General features: G+C 33.9%; 4 protein-coding genes across 6 annotated transcripts; 3 read left to right on the plus strand and 1 right to left on the minus strand.

Moving 5' to 3' along the window:
• Window positions 1–127: 127 nt before the first annotated feature.
• Window positions 128–4,739, minus strand: LOC114173788 (glutamate receptor 3.6-like). 3 transcript variants are annotated; one of them, XM_028058389.1, is made up of 7 exons: window positions 4,426–4,739; window positions 3,853–4,135; window positions 2,386–3,737; window positions 2,023–2,300; window positions 1,849–1,880; window positions 1,348–1,754; window positions 128–800 (listed from the first exon to the last, which is right to left on the minus strand). In XM_028058389.1, the coding sequence occupies exons 1-7, from the start codon at window positions 4,465–4,467 to the stop codon at window positions 315–317; spliced, it is 2,880 nt and encodes a 959-aa protein (XP_027914190.1). In that variant the 5' UTR covers window positions 4,468–4,739; the 3' UTR covers window positions 128–314. The 3 variants fall into 3 exon arrangements, with proteins under 3 accessions (XP_027914190.1, XP_027914191.1, XP_027914192.1); XM_028058390.1 differs by having other exon boundaries at window positions 4,430–4,737; XM_028058391.1 differs by lacking the exon at window positions 4,426–4,739 and having other exon boundaries at window positions 2,386–3,729.
• A 3,782-nt stretch (window positions 4,740–8,521) lies between these two features.
• Window positions 8,522–12,293, plus strand: LOC114171897 (probable protein phosphatase 2C 47). Its single transcript, XM_028056677.1, has 4 exons — window positions 8,522–9,290; window positions 9,898–10,092; window positions 10,351–10,556; window positions 10,678–12,293. Exons 1-4 carry the CDS (start codon window positions 9,123–9,125, stop codon window positions 11,231–11,233), a joined length of 1,125 nt encoding a protein of 374 aa, XP_027912478.1. The 5' UTR covers window positions 8,522–9,122; the 3' UTR covers window positions 11,234–12,293.
• Window positions 12,294–12,433: 140 nt separating this feature from the next.
• LOC114171901 (pentatricopeptide repeat-containing protein At2g17525, mitochondrial) lies at window positions 12,434–14,649 on the plus strand. Its single transcript, XM_028056685.1, has one exon. The coding sequence runs from the start codon at window positions 12,628–12,630 to the stop codon at window positions 14,419–14,421; it is 1,794 nt and encodes a 597-aa protein (XP_027912486.1). The 5' UTR covers window positions 12,434–12,627; the 3' UTR covers window positions 14,422–14,649.
• A 3,319-nt stretch (window positions 14,650–17,968) lies between these two features.
• On the plus strand, window positions 17,969–19,856 carry LOC114173999 (amino acid transporter AVT3C-like). The gene has a single exon (XM_028058719.1). The coding sequence runs from the start codon at window positions 18,206–18,208 to the stop codon at window positions 19,472–19,474; it is 1,269 nt and encodes a 422-aa protein (XP_027914520.1). The 5' UTR covers window positions 17,969–18,205; the 3' UTR covers window positions 19,475–19,856.
• Window positions 19,857–21,930: the final 2,074 nt, after the last annotated feature.

Here is a 21,930-nt window from a genome sequence, read left to right on the forward strand (position 1 = left end):
TGTGATTACAATCAGCAAGAAATTGGAAATGATTAATGAATATATATATATATATATATATATATATATATATATATATATATATATATATATATATATATATATATATATATATATATTTGGTATAAACTGAAAACCCTTTTTTTTTTGCATATATAAAGAATGAAAACCAGGTTAAAAGAAGAAGTGTTACATATAGCTACCCAAAGTTTTAATTTATCCTACATATATTTACTTAGGAAAAAACTATGTATTAGTAGTCCTAGTTGCAGTAGGAATGAATAGTGTTGGTGATCGATGTAGAGACATGTTGGTCATAATAGTTCACTAGCATATTCACTTCTGCGTGAAGCAATTTCCTTATTGGAGCTGATGGATGTGCTTCCTTCAGTGCTTCGGTATGAGATCCTCTCCATTTTTCTTCTCTTGGAGCGGCTCTTCACAGTCTCTTCTTTCTCATCTGCAAATGAAAGGAAAGTCTTGAGACGTGAAGATCTTGATGATGATCCTAAGCTTTGGCCGTCAATGGACTCGGGTTCCTCTGAGTGGTGCTTCTGGTATTGCCTCAAAATCTGTATAAGATACATGAAGAGTGCAAGCAAGCACGCAACTCCACAGATCGCATAGAGCCCCCAAAAGCTTCTAAGTTGGAGTCTTTCCACTTCAAGCTTTGCCCCTTGTGATAAGCAAGCACTACTCAAAAGCCACTTGTCATGGATCCTTTGCAAATCTCCATTATCTATCATCTGCAATATGGCAGTTGACAAATCAACTGCTAATGGCGAGTCCCGTGGAAACGCCTGAAGAAAAATGAAGCAAAACAAGATATATTACCAAAGCTGACAAATCCAAATATGAGAACCAACAACTAAGGATTGATTCCAAGGACTAGTATTACGCATATTGCAGATCATATTGTTATGAAGTGGACTTTAAACCTCATGCCGAAATATATATATATATATATATATATATATATATATATATATATATATATATATATATATATATATCAGGTATTGGACTAGACATTATTATTAGTCCAACAGTGGATAACACGATAGGTTCAACAAACAATCAATTTTCTGATAACAAATGGCACAATAGGCCAAACAAACGTAATAAATTACGCTAAGATAGGCTTCAAACCATGGCTCCAATACTATGTTAAAAATTAGATTTTAAGCTTAACTTAACTTACAAAACAAGTTTGCACCCACTTATATACTATGAAATCGCATTATCTCTAGTCAATATAAAATCTTCAACACATACCGTTACACTTGCTTATTGGAAGAAAGAATAAAACCAAGGTACATAAAATAGTAAAGGCCATGTGATACTTACAAATCCCCAACCATTTCTGGTGAACTCCTGACCTACGACAGTTAAATCACAACGGCTGGAGAGGAAGATGTCAGTGTAGGCACGCTCGTCAATGTAAGCAGCAACACCCCCATTTTCGGGACCATTTTTCAGTGCTTTAGCAATTTCTTCTGGTGTTGTCAGAGGAACTAGCCTAGACTCCTCAATATGAATTTCCTGAACTAAGTAGTTTTTTGCAAAAGAACCCTGCGTGTAGCCGATAGGCACTTTGCTGTTTACTAGACTTTCAATGCCTTTAATGGGAGAATAAAGTTGTTGCACTGTGAGGATTGAGGTCAGACTTGCCGTATAACTTGAGTTAATTATAAGAACTACAAATAACCATATAATCAACACTACACGACCAAGTGTGCTCACTGTATTTTCCCCTGCATGGTATACAGAAAAAGCAGCTTCATTAATCCAAGGGAAGCTATCCCTTTGACAATAGACTTAAGAAAAAAACAAAAATATGGCACTTACTGTGGGAAAAGAACATTGTTGAAAAACTAAACCTGCCATATGCAAATCAAACCAGTTACAGACATAACAATCAAAGCTGTATACACATAATATAATAGGAAAATTAAAACCTCATCATAATTATATTTTGAGTTCTAAAAAAGATCTAAAGAGGACAGATACCAGATTTCTTACCATAAAACGGTGACTACTTGCTTTTTGGGTGGTCCTCTAAATTCATCATTCACCCTATGCTCCAAAATCCAAACAACAGCTCCCACTAATATGAAAAAGGCAGCTGTCACAAACCACATCTTTGGTGTAAAAGGGGCCAAAAAGGCCAAAGCATTGGATTCTGCCTGCCCAATGGGTGCTACTACCACAAGACCAGACTCAATATATGGCTGAGTAAAATCCACCATCCTTGTTCTTTCTGTAGTAATTGCAATGTCACCTACTGCACCATCAAATTCCTGCATGAGATGAAGAAAATTGGTCTCAGAAGATTGCCATAAAAAACATCCAAACTGCACAAAAAGTTATCGGCATGACACTCACACCCGTTGTGATCAGACGGACAAGCTCAGTCATACTAGGATTGTTCTTACCATCCCCGTATGAGATGAACCTGTAGGGGACAGCATAAGGCAACAGATTCACTGCAGCAAGAAATACATCAATGCAGAATCCCTCAAACATGTCAGTGCCTTTTATCTGTGAGACAAACTCCTGGTAACTAACACCTCTTGGTACTCCAATCTTTAAGAGCCTTCCATTGTTTGGAAAAACCCAACCACGAGGTCTTTCATCTGTGTTTCCAGGCCAAATCACAGGAAACAGCTTTTGATTTTTCCTGGGCAGATTGGCTGGTTTCGAATAAAGAGTTTCTGGAGGAACAACTGATAAACCAGAGTGATTAGACCAATAACCAATCCTTCGAGTTCCTGTTCCAATCACATTAATGATTTCATATGCAGGATTAGCAAGGTTTCTATCGGATGCATACTTGAATGGACCTGACACACCAGTCATGTTTACCTCATAGATCTTTCTACGTAACAGATTTCCTTCATTAAAGATTTTCAAGGCCTCAAGATTCAAGTTGTTTCCATGTATGTTAGACAGCTTTGAATCAGTTGAGAATGTAATCCGGTTACCTTCTTTGAAAAATGCATCAAGAGCATGAGCAAGTGCATAAACAGTGTCATATGCATAGAGAGGTAGAAAACTCAATCCAAGTTTGACATTGGCAGTATTTCCACTGGTCAAGTTTTTCCACCTAGAAACAAAACTTCTTCTGCGCTCTGAATTTGGCGTGTAGATACGTGGTGTAAGAACTCCTTGAATTTCATCCATTGAATCGGGAGAGAGGGGATAGTTGATATCAAGCAGAGCAGAGAGAAAAGCAGTGGCTATCCAGACATAACCAGTTCCCATCATCCCAAGATTCTTTGCAACTGTGAACACCTGAGGGCCAAGTTGAGTATTGCCATGAACAACTATTATCCGTGATTCTGCCAGAGCCACCTGCACAAGCACATTACTAATCTCTTCCATAGATGCTTGGGGACTCAAAGCTGCTTTATATGATATCTTGCAACGCCTCTCTGCAAGCTTATCTCCTAATGTGCTAATTCCATTTCTACCATTATCATCATCAGGAAAGACTGCGATAACATCTTTCCAGCCATAGTAGTCAACAAGGTCTGCTATTGCAGTCATTTGATAAAGATCACTATGGCAAGTTCTAATAAAGAATGGGAATTGAAGCGAAGAAAGAGTAGGGTCAAAAGCTGTAAATGACAGAAGAGGAACTTGAAGCTCATTTGCAATATGAGTTATGACATGAGCTGTTACAGAACTATGTGGGCCTATTATCGCCACCGTCTGTCTTGCCATGACCTGCAAAACTGATATCACGCAGAGCTATAATTTGACAGAGTTGAAGTAACTTCATCTGTGCCTGAGAAAGATTATTTTTAAGGCTTTTAACACATAACAAGGGTGATACTGTGAAAGACATACCCTCGGCAATGCTCAGGAAACCTCTGTACTTAGAATCTTCTTGCATAGAGAGGTTTAGCTTGGTTCTACCAAGAATAGTTGGATCAGAATTTATATCTTCAAACGCAGCTTCTAATGCAATTTTTATAGTTCTACCAACACTGGTATTGTAAGAGAAGAGTGCCCCAATATTTACAAAATCTGGTACTGTGGAATTTTGCCTTCCACTCCCATTCGAAAAGCATCCAATGGAAAGAACCATGAAAACCAAGGGCCAAACTTTATTCATGGTTGGATAAGGAGCCTGTAAAACAATAGCTACCAATGAACAACTGAAGCAATATCCCTAATTTTGTTTTATTTTCCAAAAGAAAGCACAGCTACTAAACTAAGATCTTGAAAAGAGGTAGTAACAGAACCCCCCAATATAGTATAGCTCACAAACTCAAAAGCCAAATCTTCAACGCACATCAAATATAAAGAAATCTTAGAAAAACATAAAAGAAGAAAACATTAAAGTGGCAACTATTAAGGCAAACAAGTAGAGGACTGCAACATGTAAAAAAAATAGAACTTTACTCAAAAGGGTCATACATGCCTGATAGATTCACAAAAAGGGAGGTGGCACCTATGCATAGTACACCAAAAAGACAAACTTTAACCAGTGACCAGTACTTGTACAGAAGGAGGGAGCCAAAAGTAAAAGCAAAGAGAGACCATGAAAAGCATAGTGGGTTATGGAGAATCTGGGCACTGAGGAAAAGTAAAGAAAATGGAGTGAGTGAATTGGCAATAAGGTTATTGCTAATGCTAAGGTTAGTGATGGTAGATATGGTCCATAAAAATTAATGCCACTGGGCACATATTGTTCTCCTTGTTTTTTATTTGAGTGATATAATCATTATAATGTGCAATGATGACCCTTGGCACCACCTTAAATTTGAACCTCAAAGTGTGAAATTGGCTTGAAACAGTTGGAGATAATTGTCGTGTTCCGAACAGCACAAGATTTTAAAGCCCTTCCACACTTTAAGGACAGTCCTCTCCCACAGGACTGCACTCTTCTGGTGCCGGAATAGGACATACATTCACACGTAATTGCTTGTCCTCATATCGGTGTCAATGACGTGGATTTTTCTTCACCGGAATATAAAATTTCTGCATAATCAGAATTTGGTATATTTAATATAAAATAATAATAGTAATAAATTAGTATGTTTGATTTTTCATGTGAAACACATGGCATGGCAGCATCTTTGGCTCAAAGTTTTAAGTTATTTGTGCGTTGGGCGTGTAATAATTATATAATGTGCGATTAAAGTGATGTGAGAACGGTTCAGAACCAATGGATTTTAAAACTATACAAAATATATATTTATCACATGGATATGATATTTTATTTCTAAATGAAGTGTATGTATAAGAAAAAAAAAAGTGGTTATGAAAAGAAATTTCTGGAATAAGAAATGAAGTGGAATATTGCGTTGACTGTGTGGAGTGGACGGAAAGCAGTGTTTCATTTACCGTGGGATGTCGTGTCGTTCTCAACGAAGACAAAATGAAGTGAAATAGAAAAAAGAATAAGAGAATAAAACAAAAGTGATGTAGATATAGTTTTTTTTTTTCTTTTTATGCTATTTTTATTACTAATCATTTAATGACTGATTTTATGAACTTTTATTTTTTAATTTTTCTTCATAATTAATCCAATGATTCTTCAATACCTTTTATGTTGAGCTTGAAAATTAGACAAGATTCAATAGTATATGATATCTCAAATTTATATCAAATAATTTCTGAATAATTTAAATATCATATTAGTATAATGAATAATGAAGTTTGTCTTTAGTTATATATTATAAATCGATTTACATTTATGCGAGATGTTAACATACTCCTCCATAATAAAAATATCGTATGTTGATATCAACATTAGATGTTCATATGAAAAAATATCAAATGTAAAAATTGAAAGGCGTGATAATAGTAAATAATACTTTGAATGTATTATTGATGACTTGTTTAGTTTTTTAAATTATATATATATATATATATATATATATATTAATAATATTGATTAGTATTAGTCATTGTTTTTAATAATAAATAAAAATGTTATAAACATCCTCGGATGATGCAAAAGTCAATAAAAGAATAGAAAAATGAGAAACGTGGAACTATCTAAATCCAGCTCAAACTTTGTAAAAGAAAATTGGCAACTTGATAAACTCTTTGAATATGCGCACATGTTCAACCCTAGAATATTTAAAAAGGATTTTTTATTTAAAAAATAACATAAAAGAGTAACTTAAACTTATATTAAAGCAATAAATATATTATTTAATTTGACATGATAATCCCGTAGTGTTGTTTGAGTTTTGATACATATGGTAATGTTCATCTCTACAAGGATGCATCTTCAATAAAAATAGGATTAGATGATGAGCCCACTTTTAAACTTATTTAATAAATATATAAGTCTTCAACTTTATATCAATATTTATATTTGTATATGCAAGAAAGATGTTGTGACGTTTAATTACATGTTTATTTGGAAAATCTCAGATAGATAATTAACCAAATACTTGAAAACTCATCCATTGTAATTACAATTACTTGTATTTATTGGGATGGTTGTTGGGTTCGACATTGTTCATGGGTTAATCATAGCTCAAGTATACCTTAATTATGTTTAGTGTCAATAATTATGGTACTTGTTATTTTTTGTGGTTTACCTTGCTTTTATGTGGTTGTCCACTTGTTCTAATGCGACTGAGAGCTGAATCCCTATTCATTCGGTGACGTCTCTACCTTGTGTCAATCTTTTCGAGTTTTCTCCATTCATCATTCGATTATTTGAGTAGTCGGAATTGAATGACCACATAGTTCCCTAACTCACTCTTAGAAAGACAAATTAATTTCTTTTGGCCTCTATGTATTGTATGGTCCATTTAGGATGACAAAAATATTGGTATTCTTGATTATTTACGAATAAAATTTGTGACGGGTAATTAGTATTTGCATATATTTATTATTGTGGGTAGTGAATATTTTAATATTTATTTATAAATGAATTGGTTGCAAATATCATACTATTCGTATTTGTGAGTATTTGTTATTCGTAAAAAAGTAAAAATAAAATTTTATTTTACATTTCTTTACAAATTTATTTAAATTTTATTTTAAAATTTATAAAATATTCTTTTTAAATATTTGCAGTTATCCATGGATACCTGCGAGTTTTAAAAAATCTGCATATATCATCAATTAAGAATATTATCGTTTTTATCCCAAAGAATCATCCTATTAGTAGAGAAATAACTATTAATAAATAAATAAGATTAACACATACAATGTAATGTGGAAACTCCAAATACGAAGAAAAATCACAAACACAGAGAATAATAACTGTGTAAATTTTTTCAGAGCAAGAATTTCGTTACACTTCACAACACTCTTAGAGTTCATTATATAATCACTAACATCTACCCCATACGTTATTCTAGTCGATATGAATTTTTCAAAATATGTTATTTTCATCCGTCCAACAATACCTACAAGTTTAAAAAAATATATGAATATTTTTTTAATAGATATATAACAAATAATAAAATGAATAATGAATGAATTTTTTTTATTATGCATCATGAGAAAATAAATACATCTATGTATGACCCGACCTAATATCATCTAGGTGCACCTCTGTCCCTCAGCTCAAAGCCGATGAAAAGCCTAGAAAGTATAGGTTGCAAAAATGTTTCAAAGAAAATGTCATTTTCTTTATTGTCCTAAGACCGTGTGGTCAGGCTCGAGCATGTTTCCAAAATCTGGAAAATTTCATTTAATCCAATTTGATCCACTAATAAACCTTTCAAGAACAACATGAGAGAAAAAAAAATCTATGACAAAAATAATGTTAGAAAAATAAAAATTGTTTATTCGCGTATAAAAGTTTAAGTTGTGAATCATTGTATAATGTTTGAAGTTTATCTTTTTCAAATATTAAAAATCATCTTTGATTCTTAAAAGTTTCAGTAACATTAATATTTATGATAAAGTAATAAAGTCATTAATTATAAATATAATTATAATTAAAATTTATAATAGCTAAAGCAATAAAACAAAATATTAAAAAAACATTTTATGAATAAAGTAAATAATGTTGAAATAGCTTCTTTAAAAGGGTATATGTAAAAGGGTATATACTAAAGAAGTAAAATATTTATTTCAAAATTAATTTTATTTTTATTAAAAAATATTTTATAAAAATAAAGAAGGAATAAAAATTAATGTCTTTACAGTTAAACTCTTAGATACAAATATTTATCTTAATAATTTTTTAATATTAAATTAATACCGGCAGAAAAAAATAGTTAAAAAAAATTAGTGACAAAATTAATTATAAAAATTAGAATTTTTTGTGAAATTAATAGTTGTACATAATTATATAACAGGTGATAATTTGGATTCTCTTTCTCCAAGTGAGTAACATAGTTCAGTATAATGATTAACATATTAAAAAGATTAAGAGTCCAAAACAAGCCTAATATACAAAATCTCTTGATGTGGTTATTACTTATTAAGGTAAGACAATGTGTTAACGTTGTTATTTTGGCGAGATCATGGGCAAGGCTAAAAAAGTTTTTGATAGAAAATTGTGAAAGAAAAATGCATAGAAGGATTGAGATTCATATGAAATGAAATGATAATAGAAAATTGATGATAGATTGCAAGAGATTGGAGTAGCACAAGGCCATGTATCCGGTCAACTGGTAACACAAATGGCAGCAGAAGAAGCCACATGTCACTTCCTTTCAAGCGCTACAATGGCGACCGCAAAACCTGCATTTGCCAATCACTTTATATATACTCATCTCAACGGTTTCCCCTTCTCTCTCATGTCCATTTATAACTATATTGGTCTTCGTTTTTCTGCTCTTAATCTTCTCTCTTTGCCACCACCATTTCTTCCTTTCTCTGCACGCTACCACCCATTTCTCGTGTTTTTCACGGTTGCCTTCACTTCAGTTTTTCTTTTTTGCTTGGATCAAGTGCCACCCACGTTTCCAATAGCTGTCTCTGGCTGTCTCATCTTCTGGGGTCGTTTAAAAATGGCTTCTTTCTCGGGTGCGCCGGTTGTTTGAATTGTTTTGGAGAAGCTTCTGGTATAAGGGATAAATAACAAATAAATGAAAAATCAAATTTTTAAGCTTTTTGTTTGGTTGTGGTTGTGATTGATTGGTGGATCGTGATATGGGACAAGGACATGTTGCACGTGTGACGCAGATACAATGAGTGGTGTTGGTGGTGGATGCCCCTGCCCCAGGGGTGGTACTGATGGTTCCATGGAGGATCCCAATGGGGATACGGTGGGGAATTTGAATCAGAATGCAGCGAAGCCTCCGAGGGACCATTCTGTTATGCGACATTTCAGCAGCTCTTCTTGGTCTGCAGAACCGGTTAGTGTAGTCAAATTGAAATTGCATGTTTCTGTTTTCGTGGGTCGGATATCATCAAGATTCAACAACACCTGTGCAGCATTTTGATGGCTTCACACAATTTGGTTGAAAGAAAACCAGGATTTAGGAAAACTTGGAACATATTGGTTCCTCTCATTTATTGTTTTGATATTATACTAGGACTTGTTAGTATAGTAGTTGTATTATTACAAAAGAGGCTTTTGGCGTGTTTGGTTCCACCTTTGAGATGCAGTTTTATGATACCAGACATGATTTCCTATTTCTCAAACAGTTTTCAAACGTGTATATGGATCCGATTGTATCTGCAGCTAAATGCAAAAGGGTCGATAAAGTTTCTGGTGATTTATAAAAAGCTGCAATCTTAGGATGATTTTTCTTGAAAGTTTAAATGGCACTTTACTATTAAACTTTGGAGCAATTTGTTGGTTCATGTCCTTGTTTTGATCGGTTTGTTTCAAGTATAGTGAAAGCACAGAAAGAGAATTCCATGGAAAGAAAGTGGATTGTTTATTTGTTGAAGCTGCTGTTATCCATGTATTTTGACGTAGTCCTAGCTAGTAATTATGCCCTATCTTCTTCTTTCCAGGAATCAAATATTAGTATTACTGGACTTAAATCAAGCACAGAAAAAAAATCAGACTTTCCACTTGAAATTCGATCTGGAAGCTATTCTGATAAAGGACCAAAGCAGTACATGGAGGATGAATTCATATGCATTGATAGTCTTAGTGAATGTGACGGTCTAGGAGCAAACCTTCCTTCTCCTGCAGCATTTTACGGGGTATGTTTCTTGTGTTGAGTTAGATCGATCCTATTATTCACCTAATGAAGTGGGCAAATTCTCTTCGTAAGTGGAGCAATCTATAAGATATGAATGAATTCCCCATCACTGATTAACCACAGTGACCTAAAAGATTTACAAAGATTAATACATCAAAGAAACTATTTCTTCGACTACCATGTTTTGATTGGTATTCCAATCTTGTTTCCTTTTGCATGTCCCTTAGATTAGGCATTCATGGAGATTGATGATATACAGGTATTTGATGGACATGGTGGCGTTGATGCAGCAGCATTTACAAGAAAGAACATCCTCAAGTTTATAGTTCAAGATGCTCATTTCCCATCTAACATTAAGAAAGCAATTAAGAGTGCATTTGTGAAGGCTGATCTTGCTTTTAGAGATGCGAGTTCTCTTGATAGCTCTTCAGGCACCACAGCTCTGATAGCCCTAACGTTGGGAAGGTAAGGGACTGAGAACCATATGATTCGAGCAATGATTTTTAAACACTGTTGGTCCTTGCATATATGAATTTGAATGCATGCTGCTACTACATGCTAATTGTACTAGTAATCTATTTTGCAGTTCCATGCTGATTGCCAATGCAGGAGATTCTCGTGCTGTGTTGGGCAAACGAGGCAGAGCAGTTGAACTTTCCAAAGACCATAAACCAAATTGCACTTCTGAAAGATTAAGAATTGAAAAACTTGGTGGAGTGATCTACGATGGATACCTGAATGGCCAACTATCAGTGGCTCGTGCTCTTGGAGATTGGCACATAAAAGGCAGCAAAGGTTCTAAGAGTCCTTTAAGCTCGGAGCCAGAACTTGCTGATATGGTGCTGAGTGAAGAGGACGAGTTTTTGATAATGGGGTGTGATGGATTGTGGGATGTGATGAGCAGCCAGTGTGCTGTGACAATGGTGAGGAAGGAGATGATGCAGCATAATGATCCGAACAAATGTGCAAAAGTACTTGTTACTGAGGCCCTTCAACGCAACACTTGTGACAACCTCACAGTTGTGATTGTGTGTTTCTCCAAAGATCCACCTCCTAAAATTGAAATTCCTAGATCATATAGGAGGAGGAGTATTTCTGCTGAGGGCCTTGATCTTCTCAAGGGTGTTTTGAATGGTAGATGAATAAATGAAGTTGCTGATTTGTACAGATTATTGAGTAGGGTGTTCTTCAGTGGGGATTTTTCTGACTAACTGCTACCCCTGCTGCACTTGAACATTGTTGTTTGCTTAAATGTCAATAATAATGTTACACAACTTGTAACAATTCGAATTGGGGAGTATGATTATTACAAGGACTATTATCACCCGGCAAGGTCACACATACTTCTGGTCTTGTTGTCTACCACAAGGTTCTTGAAGTCCAGTTTTTGAGTATCCTTCTGTGTCAGTCTTCCCATTTTCAATGGCGGGAAGTGATACAAATACACAACACAATATAGCAAGCTTCCATTGTCCACCGAAAAGAGCTATGAAGTAAATGATTTGTATTTTCCGCCCTTAGTTTATCTTTTACAACATTTTCAAGTCATTGTAAATTTGTTAGGAACATTCACTGTGTTTTCTTATTGTTGTTGACCTGTCTTTGCCTTTACACATACATATGGCAAATTAAAGGAAAAACAGACAATCACTTATCAAGTTGAAAATGACTCTGTTAAAAAGACAAATATGGACATAATACTTAGAAGGATTGATAGTGTTAAACAAGGGTGTTCATGTGCAGCATCATTACTACAATCTTGTCAGGGATATTCTCTCTATTAGTACTAATTAATTCCCTGGAATCTTTATTGTGCAATCACATTTTCATAGAAGCTAATCGCCATAGAATTTTTCATCTTGTTCCTAGTTGGTTATTTCTTCCTGTGCTCCGATAATATCAACACACACTTTTGTTCATTTAGAACAGGTTAAACGAATGTACAAAATAATCTTTTTGGAATCAAGGAAAAACTTACTTAATTCAGAATTACGATTGTACGTAAACTTGTATGATGAAAGAAGAGGATATAGGTTGATATACTTGAAGTGCATGCATAAAAGTCTTCCTATTTTTCTTTGCATTGCTTTGTTAACAAATCATTCAGCTGTCGTTTTCTGTGATTAGTGTCCCTTTGTTTTAGGCCCCTTTTATGAGAAAAAAAGTGTCTTAAATACAATTTTCAATAAAACCATACGCATTCAAAAGTATATCTATTTTGGAGCAGACAACCTATAAAAGCTTAAAAACTTAAGAGTGATTTGTTAAGAGTCTAAGTATAAGTTAAAAATGAAAAAGTTAAGCAATGTAAAAAAATAAAGGAAAAAACCATAAACTTTAAGATTTTGTATGAAAAATGTGGTGTCAGCTATTTTATAGGTATAGATTCTTAATAAGGATAGACAAAAATGATTCATTTTTTCTTTAAAGGGAACACATTTGCATTGAGTGGGGTGATTTGTTCAGCGGGAAAAATCATTGTTTGTGGCAAGATTTTTTAGTCTTATAATCTTTGTACTTAACCTCGGTTGATGAAATGCATAAACTTTGGAAAGTATTGGCATATCGTAGATCCTCCTCAACCCCTTATCTAAGGCGTTTCCAATTCCAAACGCATTCATCTACATCTTCATATTCTTCTTCTCCACCAAGCGAGGATCATGTTTCACAGCTGATACTGGACCAGAAATCTGCTACCCAAGCGTTGGAATGCTTCAGATGGGCGTCCACCGTCCCCAACTTCGCCCATTCTCAATCCACATACCGCGCCTTGATCCACAAGCTCTGCACATTCCGCCGTTTCGACACTGTCAAGCAACTGCTCGACGAAATGCCCCAATCACTCGGTGCACCACCCAATGATGCCATCTTTGTCACCATCATCCGCTGCCTCGGCCGGGCGCGGATGATTAGAACTGTAATCAAAGTGCTTGACTTGGCGTACAAGTTCCACGGCAGCCCCTCCCTCAAGATTTTCAATTCAATTTTGGATGTGCTTGTGAAGGAGGATATTGACATGGCTAGGGAGTTTTATAGGAAGAGCATGATGGCGAGTGGAGTTGAGGGGGATGATTACACTTTTGGGATTTTGATGAAAGGACTGTGCCTCACTAATAGGATAGGTGAAGGTTTTAAGCTCTTGCAGCTTATTAAGTCCAGAGGGGTTACTCCAAACACTGTGGTTTACAACACTTTGCTTCATGCACTTTGTAGGAATGGGAAGGTTGGGAGGGCTAGGAGCTTGATGAGTGAGATGGAGGAGCCTAATGATGTTACCTTTAATATTTTGATATCTGGGTACTGTAAGGAAGGGAATTCAGTTCAGCCTCTTGTCCTGCTGGAGAAGAGTTTTAGCCTGGGATTTGTGCCTGATGTTGTCACTGTTACTAAGGTGCTGGAAATTCTATGCAGTGCTGGCCGCGCCACAGAGGCCGCCGACGTTTTAGAGAGAGTTGAGAGCATGGGAGGTTCGCTAGATGTTGTGGCTTACAACACCTTGATAAAGGGGTTTTGTGGAGTGGGGAAGGTGAAGGTTGGACTTCATTTTTTGAAGCAGATGGAGAGCAAAGGCTGTCTTCCAAATGTGGATACCTACAATGCACTGATATCTGGCTTTTGTGAATCTGGGATGTTGGATTTGGCTCTTGATCTTTTTAATGATATGAAAATAGATGGGATCCAATGGAACTTTGTTACATTTGACTCATTAATTAGGGGTCTGTGCTCAGAAGGAAGAATTGAAGATGGTTTTTCTATTTTGGAGCTAATGGAGGAAAGCAAAGAAGGCTCTAAAGGGCGCATCAGTCCTTACAATAGCATAATATATGGCCTGTTTAAGCAAAATCGATTTGATGAGGCAGCTGAGTTTCTAACAAAGATGGGGAACATGTTCCCTAGAGCTGTTGACAGAAGCCAGAAGATTTTAGAGCACTGCAAGAAGGGGTCTATTGAGGATGCAAAGAGGGTATATGATGAGATGACTGATGAAGGTGGAATTCCAAGTATTTTAGTTTATAACTGCCTTGTTCATGGATTTTCCCAACAGGGTAGTATCCGAGAGGCAGTTGAGCTGATGAATGAAATGATTGCTCATAACTGTTTTCCTATTCCATCTACATTCAATGCTGTCATCACGGAATTTTGCAGACAGGGAAAAGTTGAGAATGCCTTGAAGTTGGTGGAAGACATCACCTCAAGAGGTTGTGCACCCAATACAGAAACATACAGTCCTCTGATTGATGTCTTATGTAGGAAAGGGGACCTTCAAAAATCCATGCAGGTCTTTAGAGAAATGGTAGACAAGGGCATCCTTCCTGACCCTTTTATTTGAAATTCACTACTACACTGTCCGAATCAAGAAAGAAGGGTCAATAAGAATATATTCAACATAGATGACATACTCTAGTACTCAGGTGGATATTGCAAACTCTGTCCCACAATCAGTTTCTTAGCTTCATACTCTTAATACTCCCCACATATTAAGTATTCAAGAATTGTTTATTTGGTTTGATTTCCACCGATGGGTTTTAAATCTAACACCAAGTGTTTTGGTCGTTTACTCCCAGTTAATTGTTACAAACCTTATCTCAATGACTATGGGTGTACATACCTTGAATTGCCTTCCACAAAGCTCACCGTTTCTAATTGGGTGTGTAGACTAAATTTCTCTTGGTTATCCGTATACTAATGAAATTCTGTATGTGTAAGTGCATTGCTAGCAAAAAACCTCACGTTTTCTTGTTGTCAAACGACAAAATTAGGAAGGGTACACCGACAGATGACCAAGTTGGCAATGGGTAGGCTATTAGTTAGCTTGTCACTATCACAAACGAGGGATATTTGAGTTTTTTATTTGATCTTCATCTTTAAGATTTACATCAAATGGATTATCTTCACTCCTATCACACTTGACATGACTTTTTTGTACAAAATTTTGGACGGCTGTTAGAAAGATGAACAAAGGAGAGACAAAGTTGTGGTGTCCTTTCTCTAAGGGGACCAACAAAAGCCTTGGCCTTTAGTGTATAAATAAAGTAGTTATGATAAAAAATAAGTTCCCTTATAAATATCTGAGTTTACAAGTGTCCACCACACAAGAATATTTCTAAATTAAAAATGTTAACAAAAAGTAAGATGAATAGCAAATCTCCTTTCACTAATCAAATTCTTGGAAATATTAGGAACATGTAAAAGATTGGATAAGAGTAATCCGGTTGGAAGGAAAAGAAAAAGAAGTTGAACTAACATGTAAGATAGACAAACTAGTATCATTATCTAATTTATTTTTCATTGCTTGTGTAAGTTGTCTTTGATGTGAAAGTTTGTGGACAATGCTTTATGTGGTGAAAAGCATCAGTCTCAGGATACCACAAGGAATCATTGATAGTGGAAGGAGTGTACAATAGAGAAGATGTGTCGGTATTTTCTAGAGACATGCATCCAGAGTGATTAGCACAAATAGTAGTTTGATTGTCAGATTCATACTTGTGCCAGCACGTGAGAGTTGTGTGACCAAACTTATTGTATCTTTGATATTGAATTTTCGAATTGGACCAAGAGGAATATGGTTGCCAAGAAAAATGATTTGAGTTTCTATTTTGACCCTGATTCTTGGAAAAAAAAAAAACTATTGTTTTTATTAAAAGAACTAGAAAACCTATTTGTTGAATTGTTTGGAGAAGAAGGACTGGAAGTTTGATTAAAACTTAAACTTTCAGCAATCTTGAACTTTTTGGAGTGTCCTCCTTGTGACAGCAACAAGGCATCAATGTCTTCACTGTATAAGGATCACTGTATAAGGATTGACACGAGACAAAATGGAAGTGATGAAGCTGTAATATTCACCGAATAACCCATTTAAAATAATTTTAATGTGTTCATCACTTGAAATAGGAATCTCTAAAACAACTAATATGTCTACAATCTTCTTAATATCAAGAAGATATGTGGTGATTTACTGTCTTTTTTGGTTGTCTGAATTGAACTTTTAGCTTTTTTATCTTGTTTTTTTAAATGTCAATTTTGTCCAGATTTGAGAAATTCTGGATTGATTTTATTGTTTGAAACATTTTCAGGTGTCGAAAACTATAACGGTATATCAGACCTTCCAAGAACTTCACAAGTTGGATTTTTTCACAATGACAAAACTTCTTGTTGCCAAATCAAAATATTATTATGGTCCAATATGTAAGAGATAGGTGTGTTGAATATGTGAGAAAGAAAAGTTTCAAGATGTTGCAGAATGCATGGGGAAAAAAAAATGGAAAACTGAACAACTTTAGATGCTATAAAATATAAAGGATAAAAAAATTAAGGGAAAAGACTTTTTGGTATAATCAATGATCATTAATTCTATTTATGTTTGTTGAAATCTTGTAATTTTACTTTATTTAGAGGGCATAAATATTCATAAATATTATACAGTTATAATTAATTATTTATTTAATATACACAAAACAAAATTAAAAAATAATTTTATATGTTTAATACTTTATTATTTAATAATCGATATACCAGAATGCTTAACTTTTTTATGTTCACTTGTTACTTTCTTTATTAATTTAAGTTTAAGTTTAATTATTACATTTTCATTTTTGGCAACATTAAAATATAAGAGAAATTATATTATGTAAATTATCATTATAATTGTATAATTTTTATAGGTATTTTTATATTTTAAATAAAATAAAACTACATTAATAAATATTGAGATCAGACTTTATTTAATATCACCTTATTTATTAATTATTTTTAATCCTGTCCTAAAGATTGTATAGAATATATGTAAATATAGAAAGAAAAAAATAGATATAACAAAAATGTGAAATATTATATCTGCTTATTTATTAACATTAATAAGTACCATAAACAGGGGAGTACCCCACTACAATACTATTATTATATTACTCTAAATAATCTTGATTTGATACAATTTGCAAATATTGCAACCTGTCATAAAAATCTAATGAAATTATAACTTCCAAGAAAATTTAAAAACAATAAAATACCCAAAATCTATTGATTTTTTTTAAATCGGTGTCTAATCAAATGTTGGAAAAGTTATTATTATTCTTTTCAACTATTTTGGTTGATCCATCAGTGACTTGAAAACTTCAATTTTTTAAAATATTGAATATAAAATAAGAACATGTTTCATTCAAATTAAAATAGAGTATAGTTCATTTTTAAATAGAACATATAATTTCATGGGAGTGGAAGATCTCACTTTCTTAGAATAAGATCCAAGTAATCGATATATTCAAATACAATAGGAGGTTGACTATAAGAAGCTATAAACACTCCTTAAATGTAATAGTCTTTTTAATATTAGAATAAAAAGTGTGATTATTTTATGTTTACACGTGTGTATTAATTTAGTTTTTTCTTTTAACCTTTCACAGTTTAAAAGAGTTAGATCTGACTTGACTTTGAAGAGAATGAGGTCAAATAATTACTTGAAGGGAAACAATCACTCATATTACTTCAAGAGCTTTTTCATATTTTTAATCCAAAACCTCTTTTGCTCTCTTTTTATTGGGTAGTTTCTTACTTCACCTGCAATCTCTTTGGACTTTGGATAGCAACAGTAATTATACAACTTTAACTAAACAACCTGTCACGGGTAAACCGTTAGAGTCATATATATATTTATTGAAAAACCAATAAAATATCATGGCCATGCATGCACCTTATCATTGCATATTAAACATAAAATAATATAATAAGAATCACTGATCTCCTTTATATAACAAACATGACAAAAACAAGGAAAAAAAATACCCTATTTTTGAAGAACTACTACAAGATTATATAAAATCCACAAAATGAAATCAAATAAAAGCTACAGAGAAACTAACACGACAAGTAAGATTAGTCCTGTCAAAAGACAAACATAGCCGCCACCACAATACTTTATCCAACAACCCTACTTGTTGTGTTATATAATGGTGATATATATTGAAATTGAAACACCAAAAATATCATAACTTTAGCATCAAATTCAGCACCCTCTGTTGCAGTATTCCAAATTTCTGACAAGGAAGCGATCCACACGTAATTTGTGATAGAACAGAGTTGAGAATTGAGAAGTGTGGAGTAACAGAAAGAAAGAAACAATGGTGTTCTCCAAGGAAGAAGGATCCTCTTCCTACACCCTTCCACCCTACCCTAGAGAGGACACACCCCTCCTGGGAAAGGCACCAGCTTTGTCCTCCAATCTCAAGACCTTCGCTAACATCTTCATCTCCATCGTCGGCGCCGGCGTGTTGGGCCTCCCTTACAGCTTCAAGCGAACGGGCTGGCTCATGGGCCTGCTCATGCTCTTCTCCGTCGCCTTCCTCACCTACCACTGCATGATGCTCCTCGTCCTCACGCGTCGCAAACTCGAATCTTTAACGGGCTTCACCAAAATCACCTCCTTTGGCGACCTGGGTTTTACGATCTGCGGCCCAGTGGGCCGCTTCGCCGTCGACGCCATGATCGTCCTCTCCCAATCCGGCTTTTGCGTCAGCTACCTCATCTTCATTTCCTCCACCCTCGCGTTCCTCACCAACAACGAAACGACGCCGGTTTTCCTCGGTTTCACCCCCAAGGTTCTGTTCCTCTGGGCCTGCTTCCCCTTCCAGTTAGGACTGATTTCGGTTCGCACTTTGACTCATTTGGCTCCGTTGAGTATCTTCGCTGACGTGGTTGATCTCGCTGCGAAGAGTGTTGTGATGGTCGAGGATGTTTTTGTTTCTGTTAAGAATAAACCCGATTTGAAAGTGTTCGGGGGTTTGTCTGTGTTTCTGTACGGCATAGGTGTGGCCGTGTATGCTTTTGAGGGAATCGGAATGGTTCTGCCGTTGGAAAGTGAGGCGAGGTATAAGGAGAAGTTCGGTAGGGTTTTGGGTTTGGGGATGGGATCGATTTCTGTGCTGTTTGGTTTGTTTGGGGGTTTAGGGTACTTTGCGTTTGGGGAAGAAACTAAGGGTATTATCACCACCAATTTGGGTCCTGGGGTGATTAGTCTTTTGGTTCAGTTGGGGCTTTGTATCAATTTGTTTTTCACTTTTCCGATTATGATGAATCCTGTGAATGAGGTGATGGAGAGAAGGTTCTGTGGGTCTAGGTACTGCTTGTGGTTGAGATGGCTCATGGTGTTGCTGATTTCTTTGGTTGCGCTTTTGGTGCCTAATTTTGCGGATTTCTTGTCCCTGGTTGGAAGCAGTGTGTGTGTTGTGTTGAGTTTTGTGCTGCCTGCGATGTTTCATCTTATTGTTTTTAAGGATGAGTTGGGTTGGAGTTGTTTTGTCTGGGATGGAGCAATTGTGGTTTTTGGGTTTGTGATTGCAGTTTCTGGCACTTACACTTCTGTGATGGAGATTCTTTCCCCCACATCCTAATCATTCTGTTCAAAACTTTTCTGTATCTTTTTCTTCTGAATCTACTGATGAATGGAGAGTAATGGTAATCCAAAAATGTCTGTGATTCTTTGGATACATTGGAGAAACTAAGCTTATACATGTTTTAAGTATATGCTTGATGTTTGTTTCCGTGATAGTGATTCTTGCTGATTGCTCTCTTGGAAGGGAATTATTCTAGTTGGAATTGATGCTCCTGAATAAAGTGTTCAATTTGCTGAGTGATTTGTTCATCACCAGCTACAATAAAGGCATGCTAATTCTTTGTTGTTGGTTCATTTTTTGTGAAAGTTGTAGCATATGGATCTAAAAGGTTTTTGTCTGAGAAACATTACATTAGTTAATTGTTTAAAATTTCTTCTTCCTTTTGAAGTTCTGCTTCTATGAATCAAAGAGAGACCTTCCAAGAGATGATTCACATTCAATGAACCAATGCAAGCATGGGTCTAGAATGGCGACCATGTTGATTGTCTTTTATTTACTTGTAAAACCTGAATTTGAGCAAAAAAGTCACTGTTTTTTGAGTTAGATTTTGCAGAATTAATTGTTTCACAGCATTAACACCAGAAAACAATTATTACAGTTTTATAGTGCCGAATTTATGGTTCTAAATCATTGCAAAAGAAACGTGGATCAACGTGTAACGAGGGCAATAAAGAAAGACAGCAATTCATGATTTTTTTTATACAGTCTTTGAAATGAAGATTGAATTGAAACTTTATGCAAACTGTGACCCATAAAAAATTAAGGAAAGAAAAACTTAAATCCTACATCAGACTACATAAAGGTAGTTCGTCCATTTAGTTCAGGAAAAATTACACTTATGAAAGACTCGTTTTTATAGTTTAAAATTTTAAAATTGACACAAGTCTTTCTTATATGTTTAATAAAATAGCAAGCGAACATTCCTATTTTAAATAAATATCCATATTTTTTTCATACTTTTAATAAACTAATAGTTGGACTTATACATCACACCACCAATTATATTCATTTCAATAACTTTATATTAAATTAAAATTTAAAAAGGTTGAGATCTCACAATATAAGAAGCCATTAAAAATAGACTTTCACGTTGTATTCAATAAAATTATATATCAACTTGTGAATGTAATAATTAATCAATACATAAGTGATCATAGATAAGTAATAAGTTGTGTTATGTTATGTTACATAAAATGTAAAAAAAAAAATATTTATATATATCGTGGTGATAGATTCAGGTAGTCTGCCTTTTTGTGAGTACGTTATTTTGATTTTTTTTATCTTTTTAGCCTTTATATCGTGATAGGTCTAGTTAGTTAGTCTAATCAAATATTTCAAGAGAAGAAATTTAAGATGTCATATAAGTAATAAAGGACAATAAATAAAAAAATTAAAAAGATAGGTTGAATAACATATTATAAGAACTAAAAAAGTGTAATTAAAAATGCATTAAGAAAATGTTAAGAGGACAAAAAAGGTGAGGAGATGAGAGAGTGGATAAAGAGGAGATAAAGAAGAAAGAAAAAATAAAAACACTTTGAATATCTTAACTAATCCGATCCAATTTTCTTAGTTAATATATATATATATAAAACAATTTAAAAACTGATGTATAATAAAAACAATTTTAAAATTGATTACAATATATATTTTACTAAAAACATATCGAAAGAATCTATATTAATCAAATCGGAGAATTTCAAAAGGAAATGATCTTTACGTGTATTTTAAAGAGTTTGTAACACAAGTAATATATATATATATATATTTGTGTTTAGGAAAAAATGAATCAAACTTATCTTACCAAAATTTTGATAAGGTAAGTTTTACCTAAAACAAAGGAAATATTAATAAAAAACATTTTAACTAAAAAAAATCATATTATATAGTTATATTTTTATTACTACACACAATACAATTTGTAAAAAAAAACAGCAGTTTAAATTAAAAAGATCAAATTAATTTAAATAAAACTAAATGACAAAATAAAAAATTAATAAAAAGTTTTGAAATATAAAATTATAATTATATAATAATTTTGTTTTTTTTCCTAAAAACACAAATTTTATTTATATAATAAAATTTATACATCATGTCACTTTATCTCATTCTACATTTTTCAACAAACTTATCAATTAATTTTATTAAATATTTGTAATTTAATAAGTTAAGGTTAGAATATAAATTAACAACTTATATTGTAACAGTCAACTTATCAATTATAAATTAATTTATCACTTGTCAAAGAGATTATAAATTAGTTTTTAGAGAAATGCTGCAAATAAAACTCTATAAAGCATAACATATTCTCTAACACTGAAAATAAAACATATCCTCTCTGCACTCATGATGTTACTTACACATTTAGCTTTTCATGCCATTTTTTCAGCTTTTAGGTCCATCAAATTTCAAAAGAAGCTACAAATAATTTCTCACGTGATTTTATTTTAACC

The sequence above is a fragment of the Vigna unguiculata genome, chromosome 2, assembly GCF_004118075.2.
Source record: "Vigna unguiculata cultivar IT97K-499-35 chromosome 2, ASM411807v1, whole genome shotgun sequence".
NCBI classification, from domain to species: Eukaryota; Viridiplantae; Streptophyta; class Magnoliopsida; order Fabales; family Fabaceae; genus Vigna; species Vigna unguiculata.

Coding starts and splice junctions, on each gene's coding strand:
- LOC114173788 (XM_028058389.1), bottom strand. CDS start 4,467: ATGCATAGGTGCCACCTCCCTTTTTGTGAATCTATCAGGCAT. Junction 4,136..4,425: donor TTTGTGAATCTATCAGGCAT/GTATGACCCTTT, acceptor ATTGTTTTACAG/GCTCCTTATCCAACCATGAA. Junction 3,738..3,852: donor TTTCCTGAGCATTGCCGAGG/GTATGTCTTTCA, acceptor GCGTGATATCAG/TTTTGCAGGTCATGGCAAGA.
- LOC114171897 (XM_028056677.1), top strand. CDS start 9,123: ATGAGTGGTGTTGGTGGTGGATGCCCCTGCCCCAGGGGTGGTACTGAT. Junction 9,291..9,897: donor CTTCTTGGTCTGCAGAACCG/GTTAGTGTAGTC, acceptor TCTTCTTTCCAG/GAATCAAATATTAGTATTAC. Junction 10,093..10,350: donor CTCCTGCAGCATTTTACGGG/GTATGTTTCTTG, acceptor GATGATATACAG/GTATTTGATGGACATGGTGG.
- LOC114171901 (XM_028056685.1), top strand. CDS start 12,628: ATGCATAAACTTTGGAAAGTATTGGCATATCGTAGATCCTCCTCAACC.
- LOC114173999 (XM_028058719.1), top strand. CDS start 18,206: ATGGTGTTCTCCAAGGAAGAAGGATCCTCTTCCTACACCCTTCCACCC.